Source organism: Adiantum capillus-veneris, chromosome 7 (assembly GCF_014529385.1).
Source record: "Adiantum capillus-veneris isolate H3 chromosome 7, ASM1452938v2, whole genome shotgun sequence".
Classification (NCBI taxonomy): domain Eukaryota; kingdom Viridiplantae; phylum Streptophyta; class Polypodiopsida; order Polypodiales; family Pteridaceae; genus Adiantum; species Adiantum capillus-veneris.
In genome coordinates this window covers 115558053-115577326 of record NC_140937.1, presented here as the reverse complement: position 1 = coordinate 115577326, position 19274 = coordinate 115558053, and the positions used below count along the sequence as shown (strand labels likewise).

At 44.1% G+C, this 19274-nt stretch overlaps 1 protein-coding gene across 3 annotated transcripts in view; it reads left to right on the top strand.

The window, feature by feature from the left end:
• The window catches only part of LOC147454474 (ubiquitin carboxyl-terminal hydrolase 9-like), an 89737-nt gene that overhangs the window by 29071 nt on the left and 41392 nt on the right, over positions 1-19274 (top strand). For 2 of the 3 annotated variants that reach the window (XM_086516410.1, XM_086516411.1), the window contains 6 exons: positions 7370-7429; positions 7597-7716; positions 7808-8224; positions 8336-8476; positions 8556-8726; positions 9616-9873. In XM_086516410.1, coding sequence (XP_086372536.1) covers positions 7370-7429; positions 7597-7716; positions 7808-8224; positions 8336-8476; positions 8556-8726; positions 9616-9873 — 1167 coding nt within the window. The remainder of the gene's footprint in view (positions 1-7369; positions 7430-7596; positions 7717-7807; positions 8225-8335; positions 8477-8555; positions 8727-9615; positions 9874-19274) is intronic. The other variant, XM_086516412.1, reaches the window with a different exon arrangement.

The window sequence follows — 19274 nt, the reverse complement described above, 5'->3', positions numbered from 1 at the left end:
GTCAACCTACTGAAGAATGGAGCCAACTTGCAGATGTTGGCCGAGGGCCCTAAACCCTACGAAGAACCAGTAGCAGAAGAAGAAGTCCTACCAACTTATGGGGACCCGTCCAATGGGGCCCCAAGTGTCACAAAGTGATGACGTGGTTGTCCGAAACCCTAATTCTGTTGAAACCCTAACCCTAAAATTAGAAACCCTAATTTTGTCCAAAACCCTAATTTTGTTGAAACCCTAATCCTAAAATCAAAAACCCTAATTCTGTCCAAAACCTTGATCCTAAAATCAAAAACCCCAACCCTGATTTGCTGACGTGGCGGGCTGACCCATGGCCTGCGATACGGACACCAACGTGATTTACGAAAAGCTGACAGCTTTTGGCATTGCTTTTTGGACCAAGAGCTTTTGAGTTTTGAAGGCTTTTCACTGTAATTGCTTTTTAGGCCAAGGGCCTTTAAATATGAGGTTAGGGCTCATTCTCTGGCATGCTTCCTCGAGAAGGTGCAGAGTCCGGGGTACCGGCTTGTACTGTGTTGATGCAATATAAAGAAATACCAAAGGGGGCGTCAAGGTTTGGGGCCAATACTCTTTTGGGTGCAATTCCACCACTCCGTGTCGCATGTCGGCTCTCTCTTTCAATTCAGTTGTTATTAAAGTGCTAAAAGTATGCTCTTTTCTATTGGTACGCGGTGCCCGCCTCGTGACAGTGGTATCAGAGCATCATGCGTGTGCTTTTTTGAAAGCATACCGGTCCTACAAAAGAGCAGACAGAGCTATTGGATTTTGATTTGAGGTATCTTCGTGCTCCAACACGGACTTATTAGCCACTCCCACCCTTACTTCATCGCGCATCGGGCGCGCTTCCGTCTTCATCGCTCATGTCTTATAGGGCATAAGCCATTAAGATCACTTGCAAAGAAGGATCCGATATTTGTTTGGAGTCACTGTTTTTCTCAAAAGCAGTGCCATTCAGATGTTGATGTCTATAGCTACCAAGCCGCACACTCCAAGTACTTGGCAAGCTTTCAAGAATTTTTTTTTTTGCTCGAAGTTATATGGTTTCTGACATCTTCCTTCGGAGTGCAACTTTTGGCACAGTGAGGTATCTTGAAATGCTTGCCATGGAAACCCTAGCAGAGTATAACTTCAAGTTTCTCGACATCTCTCAATAGATGTCTCTTCACGAGCGATGACCTTGGAGGTCTAGTACGATTGCTATCTTGGGACTACCATCGCCGCCAAAGAAACACTGTTTCAGGATGGAAAGTCAGTCGACTTTTCGAGCTCGACTGATGTCAAGATTGCTTTTTAAGTTTGAGTTCTGTATGATCTTGTTTGGTGATCCTATTTGGAATTTGTTTGAATTGGATGGTATCTGTTTTGAACCTGTTTTTGTGCCGATTTGAATTGCTTGACTCTGATTTGATACTGGTTTCAATGATTGGTGATTTTACTCCCGGGTGGAGAAGTGAGAAATATTGTTTTGGTATTGTTTGAATCTCCGAACGACGCAGGCCGATGCTTGGGGAGTGTTTCGTTGTTTGTTTGAAAACCTCGGAACGACGCAGGCCGATGCCTGCGGAGCGTTCCGTTGTATGCTAGAAAACCTCCGAACGATGTAGGCCGATGCCTGGGGAGCGTTTGGTTGTATGCTTGAACCTCCAAGCGACGCAGACTGCGGTCTGGGGAGCGTTTGGTTGTACAGTCCTTTAAGCTCATGGCCCGGACCTTTTTAGGTTATTTGCGGGGGGAGTGACAAGGTAGTCGTTGAGTAGCTTCATACCGCAGACCGTTTGTCTTGGGGGAGTGCTCAACGGCGCTGTTTGTTGTGTCTTGTAACGTACATATGTAAGAATTTGTGTTGTGTTGTGATGTGCCAATTACTAAATACTCCTAATTGGAAGAGATTGCTTGGGTATGTAATTTTAGTGCATCTAGACACCCGTGGAAGATTAGTACAGTCTCGGTGTGATGGCTAATTTTACTACGTTGGAATATCAAGAGTTTCGATATGGACGAAAGGAGAAGCTAAGTCCTTGATCAAAAGAGCAGAAAGGAGAAGCTAACTCCTTGATCAAAATAGCCGAGAGGAGAAGCTAACTCCTTGATCAAAACAACCGAAAGGAGAAGCTAACTCCTTAACAAAAAGAGCAAACTGATTGTCTCTCGGAATTTTTTTAAAGCTAACTTGAGTTTTTGCAGATATGCTGTAATCGCGGACGATTACTCTCTTTCAAGAAGGGGAGATGTAACAAACTACTGACGTGTTAACCTACTGAAGAATGGAGCCAACTTGCAGATGTTGGCCGAGGGCCTTAAACCCTACAAAGAACCAGTAACAGAAGGAGTCCTACTGACGTGTCAACCTACTGAAGAATGGAGCCAACTTGCAGATGCTGGCCGAGGGCCTTAAACCCTACAAAGAACCAGTAACAGAAGGAGTCCTACCAACTTATGGGGGCCGTCTGATGGGGCCCCAAAGTGTCACAAAGTGATGATGTGGCTGCTCGAAACCCTAATTCTGTTGAAACCCTAACCCTAAAGTCAAAAACCCTAATTCTGTCCGAAACCCTAATTTTGTTGAAACCCTAACTCTAAAATAAAAAACCCTAATTCTGTCCAAAACCCTAATTTTGCTGAAACCCTAACCCTAACCCTAACCCTGATTTGTTGACGTGGCCGGTTGACCCATGGCCTGCTGTACAGACACCAGTGCGATTTACAAAAAGCTGGTAGCTTTTGGCATTGCTTTTTGGACCAGGAGCTTTTGAGTTTTGAGGCGTTTCACTGGAATTGCTTTTTAGGCCAAGGGCCTATAAATATGAGGTTAGGGTTCATGCTCCCTGGAGCAGGTGCAGAGTCTGGAGTACCGGCTTGTACTGTGTTGATGCAATATAAAGAAATACCGACGATGAGGACAACAACGAGACGGGCTGAAATCTGAAAATGCTAAAGCTTGAAATCTGCAAATCTTTATCTGCTGAATTCTGACTCTATGTCGGTGACGACGGTGATGACGATGATGCAACGATGACGCGCTGAAAACGGAGATGCTACAATTTGCGTTTTCCGGGCTGAAATTGTAAACCTTGATGAATCTCACCGTGCGGCGAGGATCTGCTGCGGGAAGGTGAGATCTGCGAGGTTTGGGGGTTCTACTGCGATGCTTGACTGTTGAAAAATGAAAACGCTGATGCTAACTGAGGTCTTGTCGCGAAGATCTGCAAAAACGCTGATGGTCTCAGGTTGATGCAAAAACGCTAGGGTTGAAAACTGCCATCTGTTGTGGAATCTGCTAACGCTATGGAATCTGCTGTCTTCTGTTGTCGCTGAGGCAGATTTGCTGTGCAAAAATGCCAGGGTTGATCTGTCTTGCAAAAACGCTAGGTCCTGCAACTGGTGCAAAATGCTAGGTCTGCTGGGGGGGGGGGGGGGGGGGGGGGTTTGGGGTTCTGTTGAGAAGGTGCCTGATGAACCGAAGCTCTTGCTGCCTCTTCTGCCAGAAACTGTTAGCGCTAGGTTTCTATATATACTTGCCCTACCTAGTTCCCAACAAAAGTAACTTCAAAATAATAAGTGAATAATGTCAAAAATAGGGAAATTAGGCATAGTTACCCGGAACGCGGAACGGGACGGCAACGGGATCCCCGCGGAACGGGGGAACGGCTAGGGGTCCGGAACGGGAACGGCGCGGAACGGGAGGTATAAAAAACACCCAAATAGTGCATTTTTAGCTCCTTGTGTTTAAATACAAGGAGTATTAGAGTGCTAGAGTGCTTCGACTCTAATACTCACAAAAAACTCGTTTTGAAGACCATTCAACCTTGCTATGACTAGAGAGAGAGAGAGAGAGAGAGAGAGAGAGAGAGAGAGAGAGAGAGAGGGAGAGATTTGAGAGAGTGGGAGGCAGAGGGAGAGAGCTTGAAGGCTTGAAGCCTTGAGCCTTGAGAGAGTGAGTCTTGAGAGGGAGAGATCTTGAGAGTGTGAGAGGGAGAGAGCTTGAGCCTTGAGGATTAGCTTGTGGAGAGAAAGGGGGAGGGGGGTGCATTTTATGAGTCCTTGAGGCCTTGCACACTTTCAAAAGAAGCCCAAACATTTACTTCAATTTTTTCAAATTTTGCCAAATTTGTTTGTAGCCGTTGGCCGTTCCAGGGGCATTCCGGAACATTCCGGGGGGTTCCGGAACATTCCGGAACGGCCGTTCCGGTTTGCACTGGCCACCCGGTCTGACGTTCCGGACGTTTTGGAACGTTCGGGAAGGGAACTGCCCCGCGGAACGCTGGAACGGGGGCTAGGGGGCGTTCCCTGGTAACTTTGAAAATAGGTCTATGCACTGTAGAAATGCTCTTGATGGGTTCTGATGGAAATCTGATGATTATGTTGTGTGCAACCAGAGGATATGCATCTAATCTAAGTGTCTGGACATGCACGGTCTGCGAACAGACTCACAAAAGTGCCAGATCACTTTCTATTCTAGACTGACTTGACTGAACCCAACCCTGGTGATGCTGCAGCTTGTCCACGTACACATAGGGTTAGATGTGCACGTGACAGATTCTCTCTCATGTCGCGACATAATCTAGACTTGGGGTGTCCAAGTTGGTTACACAACCGATGGGACGCATCAGATGTACCCATTCCTAGTGGCCTTACAGATATTCTAGTGGCCTTACAGATATTCCTGATCACAGTGCTCCCGTCATTATTCTGAATGACACACTAGAAATATCTGTACTCGAATGTCTTCAGGGAGAAAAACTCTCTCATTTAAAATTCCAATAATTCATTTAGAATCATTTTTTAGTCAGATAAAGCTAATTTAGCAACATCCCTCTCCTCAACTGTAGAGGTGCAACTGATTTGCCTGGGGAGAAACCGAGGAAGTTCCAAATCTTGCTCAATGGTAAGTTGAGCTAGTACTTTCTCAAAAAATTAGGTTAAACAAAAATTGAATAATTCAATACTTAATACTTACCTTACTGGTTCATGTCGTACCTCTAGTACCTCGAGGATATCTTTTCACCAATCAATCTTACGAGGCACGTAGGCAACTCATATTTCGTGTCTTTTCAACAGATCGGAAGTTTTCTTATACGAGAATTTGTTAACTCAATGCCTCCTCAATCTCGAGAAGAATAGGCTTCCTAGAAATCAATCTAGGTATCTATGCTTGCACATAATCGTGCATTTTTAATCCTGAGGGTATCAAACCTCTTGTATTTCTCCCGCATAGGGAATGTCCAAATCATAGAGCATTAATCTCATGTGAGGATGTCTTTTTTTTTGGCAAATATTCTTTGTCATCTCACCAGAGAAAGTCCTTGTTCTCGTCCTTCGCTCAATGTAGGTCGATTGTTCCAATCCGAAGATCTCTTGTGCATAGCGGCGCTTTTTCCCACCTTTTCCTCTTGCTGGTTTTACCACTAGTAGTGGTTTCTTGATGCTTATCGACGTCTCTTCCTTGTGGAGGTCATAATAAATTGTTTCACCTTGCAAGCGTCAGTGACGGCTTGCAAAATCTCAAACAGATAGGATTCTCGCCATAGCATTTTCTGAAGTTATGTTCAAACTCGGTTCACAATAGAGCGATCTCGCTTTGATTCTCAGGGATGTTCTCCCATATGTGGTGGAGGTAGTTCTTTCCGTCTTGGACGATAAGAGTTCATTATATGACTCGCCTGCTGAGAAGCATGTACTGCAACCAATCTCACATAGAGATTCTCGTGTCGGAATATCATGGCAAGCAGAAGAGCGCTCAAATGAGGTATCTCAAATGTCATTCTACTTCCTTGCCAGCAAGGTTTGCATCTTCATATGTTACCCATTTCCTCGGACGTAATTCTACCACCAATTAGGTTGAGATAAAGTTGGCCCCACGCTCTGCAAAGTTCAATACTTTCATCCATCTGATCAAGGTCGGTCCTCACACAATCTGGTACTAGTCCTGCTTTCGTCTTTTCGTTTCTTCCGCACTGTTCGACTGCTCTAGAACTCTCTGACTTGTCTTTTGGTTAAAAGCACTGTCCAGCTCTTTCTACGAGTGTAGCTTCCGCTTTTTTGCACTCGTATGTCCTTTTAGCTTTCCTCCCAAACTGAGAGAAGAATTAATGGCCTCACGCCATCGCGAGTGATTCTCATCAATTGGGTATTTCTTTAGGTGTTTCGTAAATTTCCGGTCTCTGGAGTATCTAATCAGTCTTTTCACACACAAGTGTCAACCTATAGTTGACGTTTCCGCTTTGGCAAACCTTTTCGCCAAGAATTTGTCCAAATCTTCATGCTTTTCTTCAGTTCTCATGCCGGATTTCAACTTTTCTTCACCTCCCCCTTGAGAGGTGTTATTTTTGTCAGATTCTTTGCGAGAACCCATGTGTAATCTAGGGTTGTTTATGGCTTATGCCCTTCAAGACAGAGCAGTGAAGACAGGAGCGCACCCGATGCGCGATGGACAAAGGGTGGGAGTGCCTATTAAGTCCGGGGTCAGGTCACGAATATTCTTGCACAAAAACCTGCGTTTGCTACAAAAAGGATCGAATCCTCCAATAGCAACACACAAACAGAAACTTCAAAATCCTTGAGCTTTGAGAGAGAGTTGGCACGACACGGCTGAGTTTCGGGCCCAGAAGCATTGGCCCCTAAGACTGGCGCCCCTTCCGATATTTCTTTATTTATTGATCTCAACAAGGTACAATTGTGGAGGGTCCTCTGCTCTTAGACTCTGCGTCCAGATGCTTTGCAGAGTGAGGCCCCAAGGGCTCTTTTATTCTTACAAGGGATGCCCTAAAAGCGGAGCCCCAATAGCAATCAATACAAAAGTGCGAAAATCCGTATAGCCTGCCACGTGGCACCAACAACGCAAAATGCGGAAATCTGTACAGGCCTGCCACGCTAGCATCCGTACGATCTGCCATGTCAGCATGTTAATGCATTTTACGGAAATTCCTTTTAGGGTTCAAGCTTCTTCCCTTAGTTATCTTTTAGGGTTTCTCTTGTCCATTAAGCCATTTCTCTTCCACTTTGTGGCACTTGCTTCCGCACCCTCAGTGTGACATGTATTCCCTTTTGATCGTGTTGGCTTAGGTCTCCAATATGAGCTAAGAGAGGTTTCTACCCATGGTCTTGGATCAAGAATTAAAAAAAAAAAGACAAATGTGGGATCACTAAAATTGTACAGAACTGTGTGCTTACATAGAATGGGATAATCTAATAGACTCAATATGCTGTTTGAGAAATGGAGTGCCGAATCGGTGTTTCTTGTCCCTATGTGTAAAAAAAGACTTCATTTGCTTAGATGCAACGTCGAACTAACATATGTGAGGATAAAACTCATCTTATTGCGCAGTTCTCTTACATGTTTAGTGACATGATACAGGATACCGTGGGGGAACTTTACCAAAGAGCCCGCGAACTTCTGAATTTGGGTTCTGAACAGGTAAATTTAGTGTGTTGTTTGAACCCTTTAATTTCGGCTAATGATGTTTACTGAGTAAATGCCTAGTCAGCCCCCCTTGTTTTGGTCCATTCTTTGCATGAAAATGTTGTCGTCATGATGGGTTCTAGACATTGAAACGATAATCCTTCACATATTGCTCATGGCAGATACGTATTTGGGATTACTATGGAAAGATAAAGCACGATTTGATGAACGATCCCAAGCAAACTCTTGAAGATGCAGATATTCAGATGGATCATGAGGCAGGACAAGTTTTCTGTGTTATGGTCTTTACAGATACTAAATCGAGGCTTAAGATCTTTATTTATTGCTTCAAGGAAAAACTTTGTTTTGACAGTGCATTGTGTTTACTTTCAGGTTCTTTTGGAAGTCCAGGTCGATGGCAGTTGGCCAGATGATGGTCAAAAATATCCTGTAGAAAATAATCCCACAGGTAATGAGCTAGCTCTGGTAGCAGTGGAGCCATCCAGGTCAAGCTTCTCAATAGCTGGGGGACCTACTGGAAGCAGGAACTTAATGAGAAGTTCAAGTCCAGACAATTTGTTTTCAAACTCATTGAACAGCTCATATGATGATCCTGAAGGAGGATTTGGGTGTTCTGTTGGAGGCGGGACAAAGTTAGGGCCTGGAGGATTAACTGGTCTTCAAAATCTTGGAAACACTTGCTTTATGAATAGTGCCCTGCAATGCCTGGTTCACACACCTCAGTTGGTCGATTTCTTTTTGCAAGACTACAGTCATGAGATTAACCGGCAGAATCCTCTGGGTATGGAGGTACGCCTTTTTGAAGTAAAGTATAAGTATCCAATATGGCAGACATTATCTTCCATGGAGATGAAAGTGCGTGCTGTTTCCTTCATATTACAATTTGTGGTTTTGATACAGGGTGAATTAGCTCTTGCATTTGGTGAGCTTTTGCGGAAGTTGTGGGCACCAGGAAGACAACCAGTTGCACCAAGGGGCTTCAAAGCTAAGCTGGCCCGTTTTGCTCCGCAGTTCAGTGGTTACAATCAGCATGACTCACAGGTTTGCATAAACAGTCAAAGCATGATGAATGACTGGGATTGACTGAGTGAAATAATCAGCTCTATTGTTGTCGGTGCAGGAGCTCCTAGCTTTTCTTCTTGATGGTTTACATGAGGATTTGAATAGAGTGAAGTTAAAACCTTACATTGAAACAAAAGATGTGGATGGTCGTCCTGATGAGGAGGTGGCTCATGAGAATTGGGAAAATCATAAAGCACGAAATGATTCCATAATTGTAGATATTTGTCAGGTAAACATAGATATTTGTGACTGACAGAAACTCAGTACGTTGAACTTTGTGTTGATGTATGCTTATGTGTGTGTGCGTGTGGCGTGTGTTGTGTTTGGGAGCATATGTTAGTACCTAGTTCTACACCCACTATTGGGCATTGACGACGTTAGTGGGAAGGTCGTGGTATTTAGTCAATACTATGCATGGTGGAGCTGATGGTTATATTGTCTTGTGGGTGACTACCATGGGTCTATACCTTGCACTTTCCTCTAAGGGTGAATCTTGGCTTATCCTGGATTCATCTAGGTATATTTTTCAGTCGTATAGCGGACATGCAGACTTCACATTGTGAAGTTTTCGTCCGAGTTACGACCAGTTGATATTGTGCTAATTCTTTCCATCTTTTGTGGTGCGTTTGCCCTACCAACTACCTCATTTTGCGCTAATTTTTTCGATTTAATGCTTCTTTTAGGCTAGGCTTCATTATGGCTGAGTCTGCCCTTGATCTTCGGAGTCATGACAGAAACTCAGTACGTTGAACTTTGTGTTGATGTATGCTCATGTGTGTGTGCGTGTGGCGTGTGCTGTGTTTGGGAGCATATGCTAGTACCTAGTTCTACACCCACTATTGGGCACTGAGGACGTTAGTGGGGATGTCGTGGTATTTAGTCAATAGTATGCATGATGGAGCTGATGGTTATATTGTCTTGTGGGTGACTACCATGGGTCTATACCTTGCACTTTCCTTTAAGGGTGAATCTGGGCTTATTCTGGATTCATCTAGGTATATATATTTGTCACTGAACTAGAATATTATATATAACCAGCCCCGCCCCATTCTCACTTTAATCTTTTCTAGTCTCTCTATAGAGGCACTCACAAGGTTTCTCTTATCGTGTTTAAACAGGGACAATATAAATCTACCCTTGTCTGCCCAGAGTGTAGCAAGGTGTCAATTACATTTGATCCTTTTATGTATCTTTCTCTGCCACTTCCATCGACCACAACTCGCACACTATCAGTGAAGGTCTTCAGTGCTGATGGAACTACAGCTCCTACACCCTACACGGTTATAGTTCCAAAACAAAGCAAGTGTAAGGATCTGATTATAGCTCTCAGCAAGGCTTGCAACTTACGAGGAGATGAAAGGCTTTTGCTGACCGAGGTATGATACTCAAATACATACTATATATATGTGTGTGTGTGTGTGTGTGTGTGTGTGTGTGTGTGTGTGTATATATATATATATATATAGAGAGAGAGAGAGAGAGAGAGAGAGAGAGAGAGAGAGAGAGAGAGAGAGAGAGAGAGAGAGAGAGAGAGAGAGAGAGAGAGAGAGAGAGAGAGAGAGAGAGAGAGAGAGAGAGAGAGAGAGAGAGAGAGAGAGAGAGAGAGAGAGAGAGAGAGAGAGATGATGATGAAATGAAATGAAAAGAAATATTAATGTCTTCAAAAGGCCAAAATGACCTATGAGACCAATTTGTTACAAAGTGATGAATTTGATACCATTTCTGGGTACAAAAAAAGCAGAGATACTTAAATGAATCTAGAAGTGCTACTAGCGTGACGTATTTGTGACCACTGATACAATGGGTGCATCCTCATTTGTATTCTCTGCTTTAGTCTCTGTCCATGCTGTGAAGCTCCTTTCCTTAGTTGTGGGCGTCTTGATCTCCCTAGCTCCAATGCTCTGTCAATGAGAGTACTACGGGCGTGACATGAGCTGAGCTTTGCAGTGGTGGCTGCTCCTCTATTTGTCCAGTGTCTAGTGTCCAGTGTCTAGTGTGAAGAAATCGGTAGTCTGTCTTTGGGATCGTCTCACTCCAAATCTCCTTAATAAACTGTCTCTGTGTCTGTGTAACTCAAGTAGATACAGTGCAAGAATTTTTTGGTTTTGATAGCTCATGACTCTGGAGAAGGGTCCGAGTCACAAAATGGTGAGGTGGCATGACCACATGCGGGCAGATGTGCTGACGTGGCAATATAGACATTGATGTGGCAGAGGACAATATGGATGATGACATGGTAGGCTGTACGGAACCCGAATTTTGCATTGATTGATGACGTGGCAGACTGTACGGATTTCCGCAAATTGCGCTGATGGTTTTTAGCAGCTTTTGTGACTCCTTGATTTTGAGTTTACTACGTTTGGGGCATCCCTTGTAAGAATAAAAGGACCCTCAGGGGCCTCACTCTTTAGAGCATTTGGATGCAAAGTTTGAGAGCAGAGGACGCCTCGGGTGTTGTACTTTGCTCAAGCTTTAAAATAAAAATAAATACTGAAAGGGGCGCTAGATTTTGGGGCCAATACATTTGGGCATGGAAGTACGTCGGGCCGTGAAGTAAAACTGAACTATGATTTAAAGTTGTGAAGTGTTTCTTTCGTGTGCCGTGTCCGATTCCCGATTTGGGGTGCCCAAGCGTGTGACAGAGGTATCAGAGCATCAGGCGTGTGCTTTGCTCAAAGCAAAGTGGTCCTATTAAAGAGCAGATAGGGCACTTAGGAAATTGTTATTGAAGAATCTTCATGTCTTGACCTCGGATTTATTTGCCACTCCTACCCTTATTTCATCGTGCATCGGGCGCACTACCGTCTTCATCGCTCTGTCTTAAAGGGCATAAGCCATAAAGAATCCCAGATTACACATGGGTTCTCGTGTAGAGTCTAACAGAGATAACACCTTTCAGTCGGAAAGTAAAGAAAAGTTGAAATCCGGCACATAAATTGAAGAAAAGAATGAAGAGCTCGACAAATTTTGGCAAGGAGTTTGCGCAAAGACCTTCGAAAATCTCTTCAACGGTTGAAAATTTGGATATGCGACAGAAGGCAAAGTTGATCCTTTCAACAAGCTCTACACATTGACACGAACGGATCTTATATCCAAGAACCCTGGAGAATTAGGGTTTTTTTTTGCAGAAAATTTCAGTATGTGTGAAACTAATGTTTTATGAAGAACCTGCTATTTGTGAACAGATAATAGGCTTAAGAATGAGATGATGATGAATACGGAGCAATGACAGCTTCAGAATGGACTTGACAACGATAGGAATTATGAATTTTGAATTACGAATGACATCACGAATGATTCACTGGAACTGTCGTGAGCACATCTAGAGTTCCTACGGGATGAGATGGCCACACAGCTAGAAGTGAATGATTGAATCACTCTCTTCAGTATGAACTCAATGTGTGATGGATCGGGATCCCCGGAATTTGATTACTCGCAAATGACAGTGCTTGAGTGCAGATGAAATGATTGACTAAATGATTGCTGTAACAAACTTGGACACTCCAAGTCAAGAATCAACCGCGACAGCACCAAATAACCACTTCAGAACAGTTCACAGTTCACAATAGATTGACACTGGCCTCGCGGAGTTCCGTGCCTAGAGATATTGGCCCCAAAGACTGGTGTCCCTTTCGGTATTTCTTTTTGTATTAATCCAAGTTCAAGTAGAAGAGCGGTTGGGTCTCACTCTCAGAATGGGAGCCCAAACCACTTATTTATTTGTTTATAAGGGATGCCAAAAGCAGAGCCCCAAAAGCTTAAAATCAAAAGCCTGAAAATAAAGCAAAGGCTCCTTTCTCTCACAACCTCTCTTGAGCTTATCAAATTAAAGCAAAAAGATTCTCTCTCTCTCTCTCTCTCTCTCTCTCTCTTTGCATAGAAAAAGCAAATCTGTTGCTGGAATGCCCCTGTGATTTCCGCCGCGTTTTGTGGGCTGCCACGTCAGCACAGCTTACAAAAATCTGCCACGTCAGCCATCAAAAGGGTTAGGGTTAGGTTAGGCCAGAATTTAGGGTTTGTAGGTTTTAGGATTAGGGTTTCCAGAATTAGGGTTTTTGTAGACTTTAGGGTTAGCCTTTCCAGAAAGCATTGTAATCGCCCTCGATTACGCCTGCAAAACAGACAGAGGCCATAAACGGTCTTAGCAGACACTAACTGTTAGTACCTACGTACTAGGAACACACATCTAGCACATGTACCAATCGACAGTCACATCACACGACATCACAGGACATCACATGACATTCAACATTCATTCGGATCTTAGATCATGATTTATTGGCAATGTAGCTAGCAATCGCATCTAGATCTAATCGGGACCTCATCGATGCCCAGTTGACTAACCCCTATTGCAACCATGTCTATTCGAGATCAAGTAGACCAAAATGCTTCAGTCATTTCGTCTATTAGTTCCTGCAGTTAAAAAGAAGTGAAGAACAAATCAGTATCATATTCAGGAATTCCATTTCATAAAGTCATACAGCAGAATACTGCCAACTCTCAGTATCCCTGAAGCTCAAAGAGACATGAGTGACTCTAGTATCAAAATCGAGGCATCCTTTGACAAAGGAGCGGAGTAACTCTTCTCTTGTGCATCCCATTGCACCAGATCTCCGGCCAAGTTGAATTCTGGGTTCCATTTGGAGTAGACTATGCTAAACCAAAAGCTTCGAGGTAAAGTTTCACAATCTGAGGAGTATCTGCTAGGTCCTCCTCCTCCATCCACGTCGCATCCAATGCAAGATAGTTCTTGAATTTAACCAAGAACCGCCTTCGGACTTTACCTTTATTCTTGGTATCTTTATGTGCCAAAATTTGTTCAGGAACAAGAATCTCCTCGTTTCCTTCCACTTCGGGTTGCTCATCAGGCTCTCCATCATTAGGCACATCACCTTTAAAAGGTTTCAAGAGACTCACCTGAAATGCATTGTGAATCCTCCAAGTGTTAGGTAGTTTCAGACGGAAGGAGACATCATTTATCTTTTCAGAGATCTGGAAAGGTCCATAGTATCTCATACTAAGCTTTGGAAAAAGCCTCTCGTTTTCCTTTTTCTTTCTCAGGCGTGCCTTCTCAAAACGTAAGAGCACCCAATCATCCTCCTTCAATTTCAAATCGCGACGATGGCGATCCGCTACCTTTTTTCTGTCGTTCTTGAGATTTCTGCAAAGCCTCGCGGACCTTGGCAAAAGCCATGTCTAAGTCGCGCGTATACTCATCAGCTTCAAAAATCTTATCTTTCGTGCTTAGGAAGGGTGGAACCTTCGCAGCACCTTCAATAATCTCAAATGGCGCCTTCCCCGTTGAAGAGTGTATCGTGTTATTGTAGGCAAATTCCACCAAAGATAAGTACTTTTCCCATTGAGTCTTCTGATCCGAGATATAAGACTTCAATAAATCTAGAATCACTGAATTGGCAATCTCAGATTATCCGTCAGTTTGCGGATGGAACGATGACGAGAATTGCAACCGCGTGGCAATGTTCTCCCAAATTGCCTTCCAAAACAAACTCGTAAATCTAGGGTCCTTGTCGGAGACAATCGTCTCAGGCATGCCATGTAATCTGAAAATCTGGGCCACAAACAGTCTCGCTAAGTGATCCGGCTTGACTGTTTTCTTCACTAGAATGAAATGAGCTTGCTTGCTAAATCTATTAATAACAGTCCGGATACCATCGTGACCACTCTCTGTTCTCGGGAGATTCAAAATGAAATCCATTGCAATACTTGCCCAGGGGCGGGTGGGTATGGGTAAAGGCTGTAACAATCCCTGTGCATTATGCCTGTCAAACATGATCTAGTGGCATACCAAGCAACTGCGCACAAACTCTTCCACATCCTTCCTGAGTCTCGGCCAAAAGAAGTATCTTTCTACCCCTTTCATGGTGGTAGCAATGCCGCGGTGACCCGTAAAAGGTGGACAGTGGCATTCGGTCATAACCTTTTCCCTCAACGGCTGTGTAATGCACAACATGGTTTTTCTCATCAAGTAGCCTTCCCGAATGGAATATCCCGCTACTGTCTCTCCCCATCCCGTATCCGTGTGAAAATATTTGCAAAATCTGTATCTGTGGCATAGTGGTCGACCATATCCTCGAAGCTCCTATGATGTATCGCGGAAATAGCCAGAACCAACGGCTTCCGAAACAAAGCATCTGCCACCACATTCTTCTGTCCCTGCACATGGACAATCTGGAAGTGATGTTCGCCCACTGCATTTGCTTTTCCGAAAGCTGCTTCTGTGACAAGTAGCGCAAACTCTGATGGTCTGTAAAGACAGTAAAATCCACTCCGAGTAGGTAGTGCCGCCACCGAGTAAGAGCATGGATAACCGCAAAAGCTCTTTCTCATAAATCTGTTCTGTCATCTCTGGCCTTGAGAACAATCGGCTCTCGTAAGCAATGACATGGTCTTCTTGCATTAAGACCGCATCCAGACTACGACCACAAGCATCACAATATACTTCAAATGACTTCCGCAAGTTCGGCAAAGTCAAAATTGGTCACGTAGTTAATTTCTCTTTCAATGTCTGAAAAGCAATCACCTCTGTGGGTCCCCACGAGAAAGGGACTCCTTTCTGTGTCAAGATATGCAAGGGGGAAGCAACCTCTGCAAACTTTCGAATGAACCACGATCATAGTCCCAAGAAGCTTCTAACTTCATGGACATTCTTCAAGGCGAACCAATCACGGATAGTCTATATTTTGGCCGGATCCATTTGCACTCCTGCTCTGTTGAGACAGTGTGTCCCAAAAAGTGTATGCCAGGTAGGAAAAATTCACTTTTCTTTGCATTAATCACTAACTTGTGATCTTGTAATGCTTGAAAGACCTGAAGCAGATGATCTCTATGTTCAACCTCATTCTTGGAGAAAACAATGATATCCTCAAAGAAAGTGCCAACAAATAGCCTGTACTCTCGAAAAATCCTGTCCATCATCCGGTTAAATGTCGTAGGAGCATTGGTTAAGCCAAAAGGCATCACCAAAAACTCAAATAACCAAAAAGTCGTTCGAAAAGCTGTCTTGTAGACGTCTCTCGGCGCGATTCTGATATGATGATATCCACTCTTCAAATCAATCCTGCTAAAGCACGAGGATTCCCTGTAATCTGTCGAGTATATCATCGATCCTAGGAATCGGAAATCTGTTCTTGATGGTGATTTTGTTGAGAGCTCTATAATCGATGCACATTCTCCAAGATCCGTCTTTCTTCAAAACCAACAACACTGGAGAGCAATATGGTGAAGTACTAGGCTAGACAAGACCCTTTTCCAAGAGGTCTTTCACTTGGCTCATAATCTCTTCATTCTGTGCTCGGCTCACACGGTAAGGTGGCCGGTTCGGTGGTGTGCTTCCAGGTATCAGATCAATGGTATGATCTTCAGGACGAGCAGATGGTAACTCGCTCGGTAGGCCCTCTGCGAAGCAATCGGCATGAGAGTGTAGAAAATCTTGGCGTTCTTTATCAAGTTTAGACATATTTGTCCTATCCTCATCACTCAGTTCTTTCATAAAGATCGAGTAAACAAACAGAGTGGATTTCATTAATTTAGAAATGGGAGAATCCGATACAATAGGGACAGACTCGCCCTTCAGTTTAATGTCAAGTACAATGATTCTGCCCTTCTCTGTAGTCAATGTCGCTTGCCTCGCCTGACAATCGACCACGGCGTTGTTCTCGTGGTACCAGGGAATTCCCAAGAGAACATCACAACCTTCCAAAGGCATTATGTAAAAGTCCTCATGCCCCAAATACCCCTGACAATGCAACCGAAGTTTGCCAATGACAAGTGTAATGGCTACGTCCCTGTCGGGTGCCGCTAGAACAGGCTCCGCAAGTGGTCCCATCCGATCGAGAGTGATCTCGAGCCGTGCCGCCAATTCCGGTGAAATGAAGTTGGCCTTGCCTTCTCCATCAAAGAAGATAAGGGCCTCTTGGTTTTTCACTTTGCCCCAAGCTCGGCAAAGTTCTGTACTCTCGTCCATGGTGTTGGGATCGGTACCCACACAATCTGGAACCGGTCCTGTTTTCATCTTGCCTTTTCTTACACGTTCCTCAGCTGCTCTCGAACTCTCAGGCCTTTCGTCGTCCTTGTCGTTCCGTTCTTTCTGTGCCTTGTTAGGGCACTTCGCGGAGAAATGTCCAAATTCCCCGCATGCAAAGCACTTCCCTTCCCTGATAAAGCGAGCTGTCTCATGAGGAGTAAGCTTGGGTCGTGCATCCTTCTTTTTTGGGTTGCTCTTTCTCTTTCTACTTTCATTCGCTGAAGTGTGTTCGGCTCGTTGTGTCATGACCTCATCGGTGGGGTAGGTCAGACTGCCAGAGTGAATGGCAAAACCCCGTTTTGCATGACTCATCAACTCCTGAATAGAAGCCGACTTCTGTTCGAAGCAGTGATCTCGGATCTTTGTAGGTAGACCCAAGGTAAATTGCTCAATCTGTTCTCTGAACGAGATCTTTTTGAATGAAGAGGCGGGTAGAAAAGAGCTTCAGAATCTCTCGCAATAAGCATCCACTGTAACAGACTTGGACACTCCAAGTCAAGAATCAACCGCGATAGCACCAAATAACCACTTCAAAACAGTTCACAGTTTACAATAGATTGGCACTGGCCCAGCGGATTTCCGTGCCTAGAGATATTGGCCCCAAAGACTGGCCCCCCTTTCGGTAGTTCTTTTTGTATTTATCAAAGTTCAAGTACAAGAGTGGTAGGGTCTCACTCTCAGACTCTACGTCCAGATGCTCTGCAGAGTGGGAGCCCAAACCACTTATTTATTTGTTCCAAGGGATGCCAAAAGCAGAGCCCCAAAAGTTGAAAATCAAAAGCCTAGAAATAAAGCAAAGGCTCGTTTCTCTCACAAGCTCTCTTGAGCTTATCAAATTAAAGCAAAAAGATTCTCTCTCTCTCTTTTTTCATAGAAAAAGCAAATCTGCCGTTGGAATGCCTCCATGATTTCCGCCGCGTTTTGCGGGCCGCCACGTCAGCACAGTGTACGGAAATCTGCCACGTCAACCATCAGCAGGGTTAGGGTTAGGTTAGGCCAGAATTTAGGGTTTGCACGTTTTAGGGTTAGGGTTTTCAAAATTAGGGTTTTTGCAGACTTTAGGATTAGGGTTTCCAGAATTAGGGCTGCTGCAAACGAGTAGCCATGTCATCACTTTGTGACAATTGCAGCATTTCGGTCTCGGAAATCTATGGACATGATGGCAATATGGGATTAATTAACCCGACATCAGTGAGATCTGGGATGCATCTAGATGCGATTGCTAAATACGTTGCCAAGAATCATATTCCTAGATCAGAACGGAATCCATGGACGTGATTGCAATATGGGATTAGTTAAATCGACATCATTGAGGTTCGGTGCGGATCTAGATGCGATTGCTAAATACGTCGCGAGGAATCACGATCCTAGATTCTATGTGATGTGATCTGAATGTAATGTAATGTGACTGTCGTCTTTGTACAAGTGCTAGATTTGTGTCGTCTAGTGCGTCGGTACTTATTGTCAGTGTCTACTAAATTGGTTTATGGCCTAAGTCTGATTTTGCAGGTGTAATTGAGGGCGATTACATTTCTTTCAAGAGGGGATTATGTCACAAAATGGTGACATGGCATGACCACCCGCAGACAGATGCGTTGACGTGGCAGTACAGACGCTGACGTGGCAGAGGGCAATACAATTGATGACGTGGCAGGTTGTACGGAACCCGGATTTTGCACCGACTGATGATATGGAAGCCTGTATGGATTTCCTCAAAGTGCAATGATTGTTTTTAGCAGCTTTTGGGCACCAGTTGCTTTTGGGACTTCTTGCTTATGGGGCATCCCTTGTAAGAATAAAAAGACCAGTAGGAGCCTCACTCTTTAGAGCATTTGGACGCATAGTCTGAGAGCAAAGGACCCCTTGGGCGTTCTACTTTGCTCAAGCTTTAATATAAAATTAAATATTGAAAGGGGCATCGGATTTTGGGGCCAATATGTCTGGCACAGAACTACGTCGGGCCATGTCTCGTAAAACTGAAATGTGATCTAAAGTTGTGAAGTGTTTTAAGGGATTCTCTTGTGTGTCGTGTTCGATTCTCGACTTGAAGTGCCCAAGCCTGTGACAGTCCGAAGCTCTCTTTGAATAGACAGTGGAAGCGACCCCTTGTCTTGTAATACACTGTGCACTGACATATATAATGCATCTCCGTCTCTGGCTCTGTATGGCATAGGCGGCATATCCTGCTAGTTGCTGGTATCCCTCTGAATGTCTCAGTCTCAATCTGAAGCTGGTGTGAAGATGTCCATATGTGACCAATGGCTCACCGTAACCCATGAGATAAATATGTATCCATATAGTTGGGTCGAATCACAAACCCATCCCCTGTGAGTTGGAGAAGATGCTAGAGTGCAATCTGTTGGCTAAAAATGCCATGTTTCATGGGCATACCAAACATATTGATGTGCAGTACCATTTTATCAGAGACTGATGCTTGATGATTGTTTCGTCTCATTGATCAAAATCAGCTCACATGAGAAGCCTGCAGATGCTCTTACCAAAAGTCTGCCTAAGGCACAACATGAGTGTTGCCTACAGATGGTGGGAGTTATATAACATAAAGGCGACTGTTTGGGCCTTTAAGTGAGAGGTTGCTGGTTAAATGCTCTGATGTCACCTCCGAACCGTTTCCACTGTGTAGCTCTAATCGAGAGCTTCATTGATATTGGACTATTTTTTAAGGTTTCTCATTGTCCAAGTGGCAAAATGGCCCATTTTAAGAAAAAGAGTCCA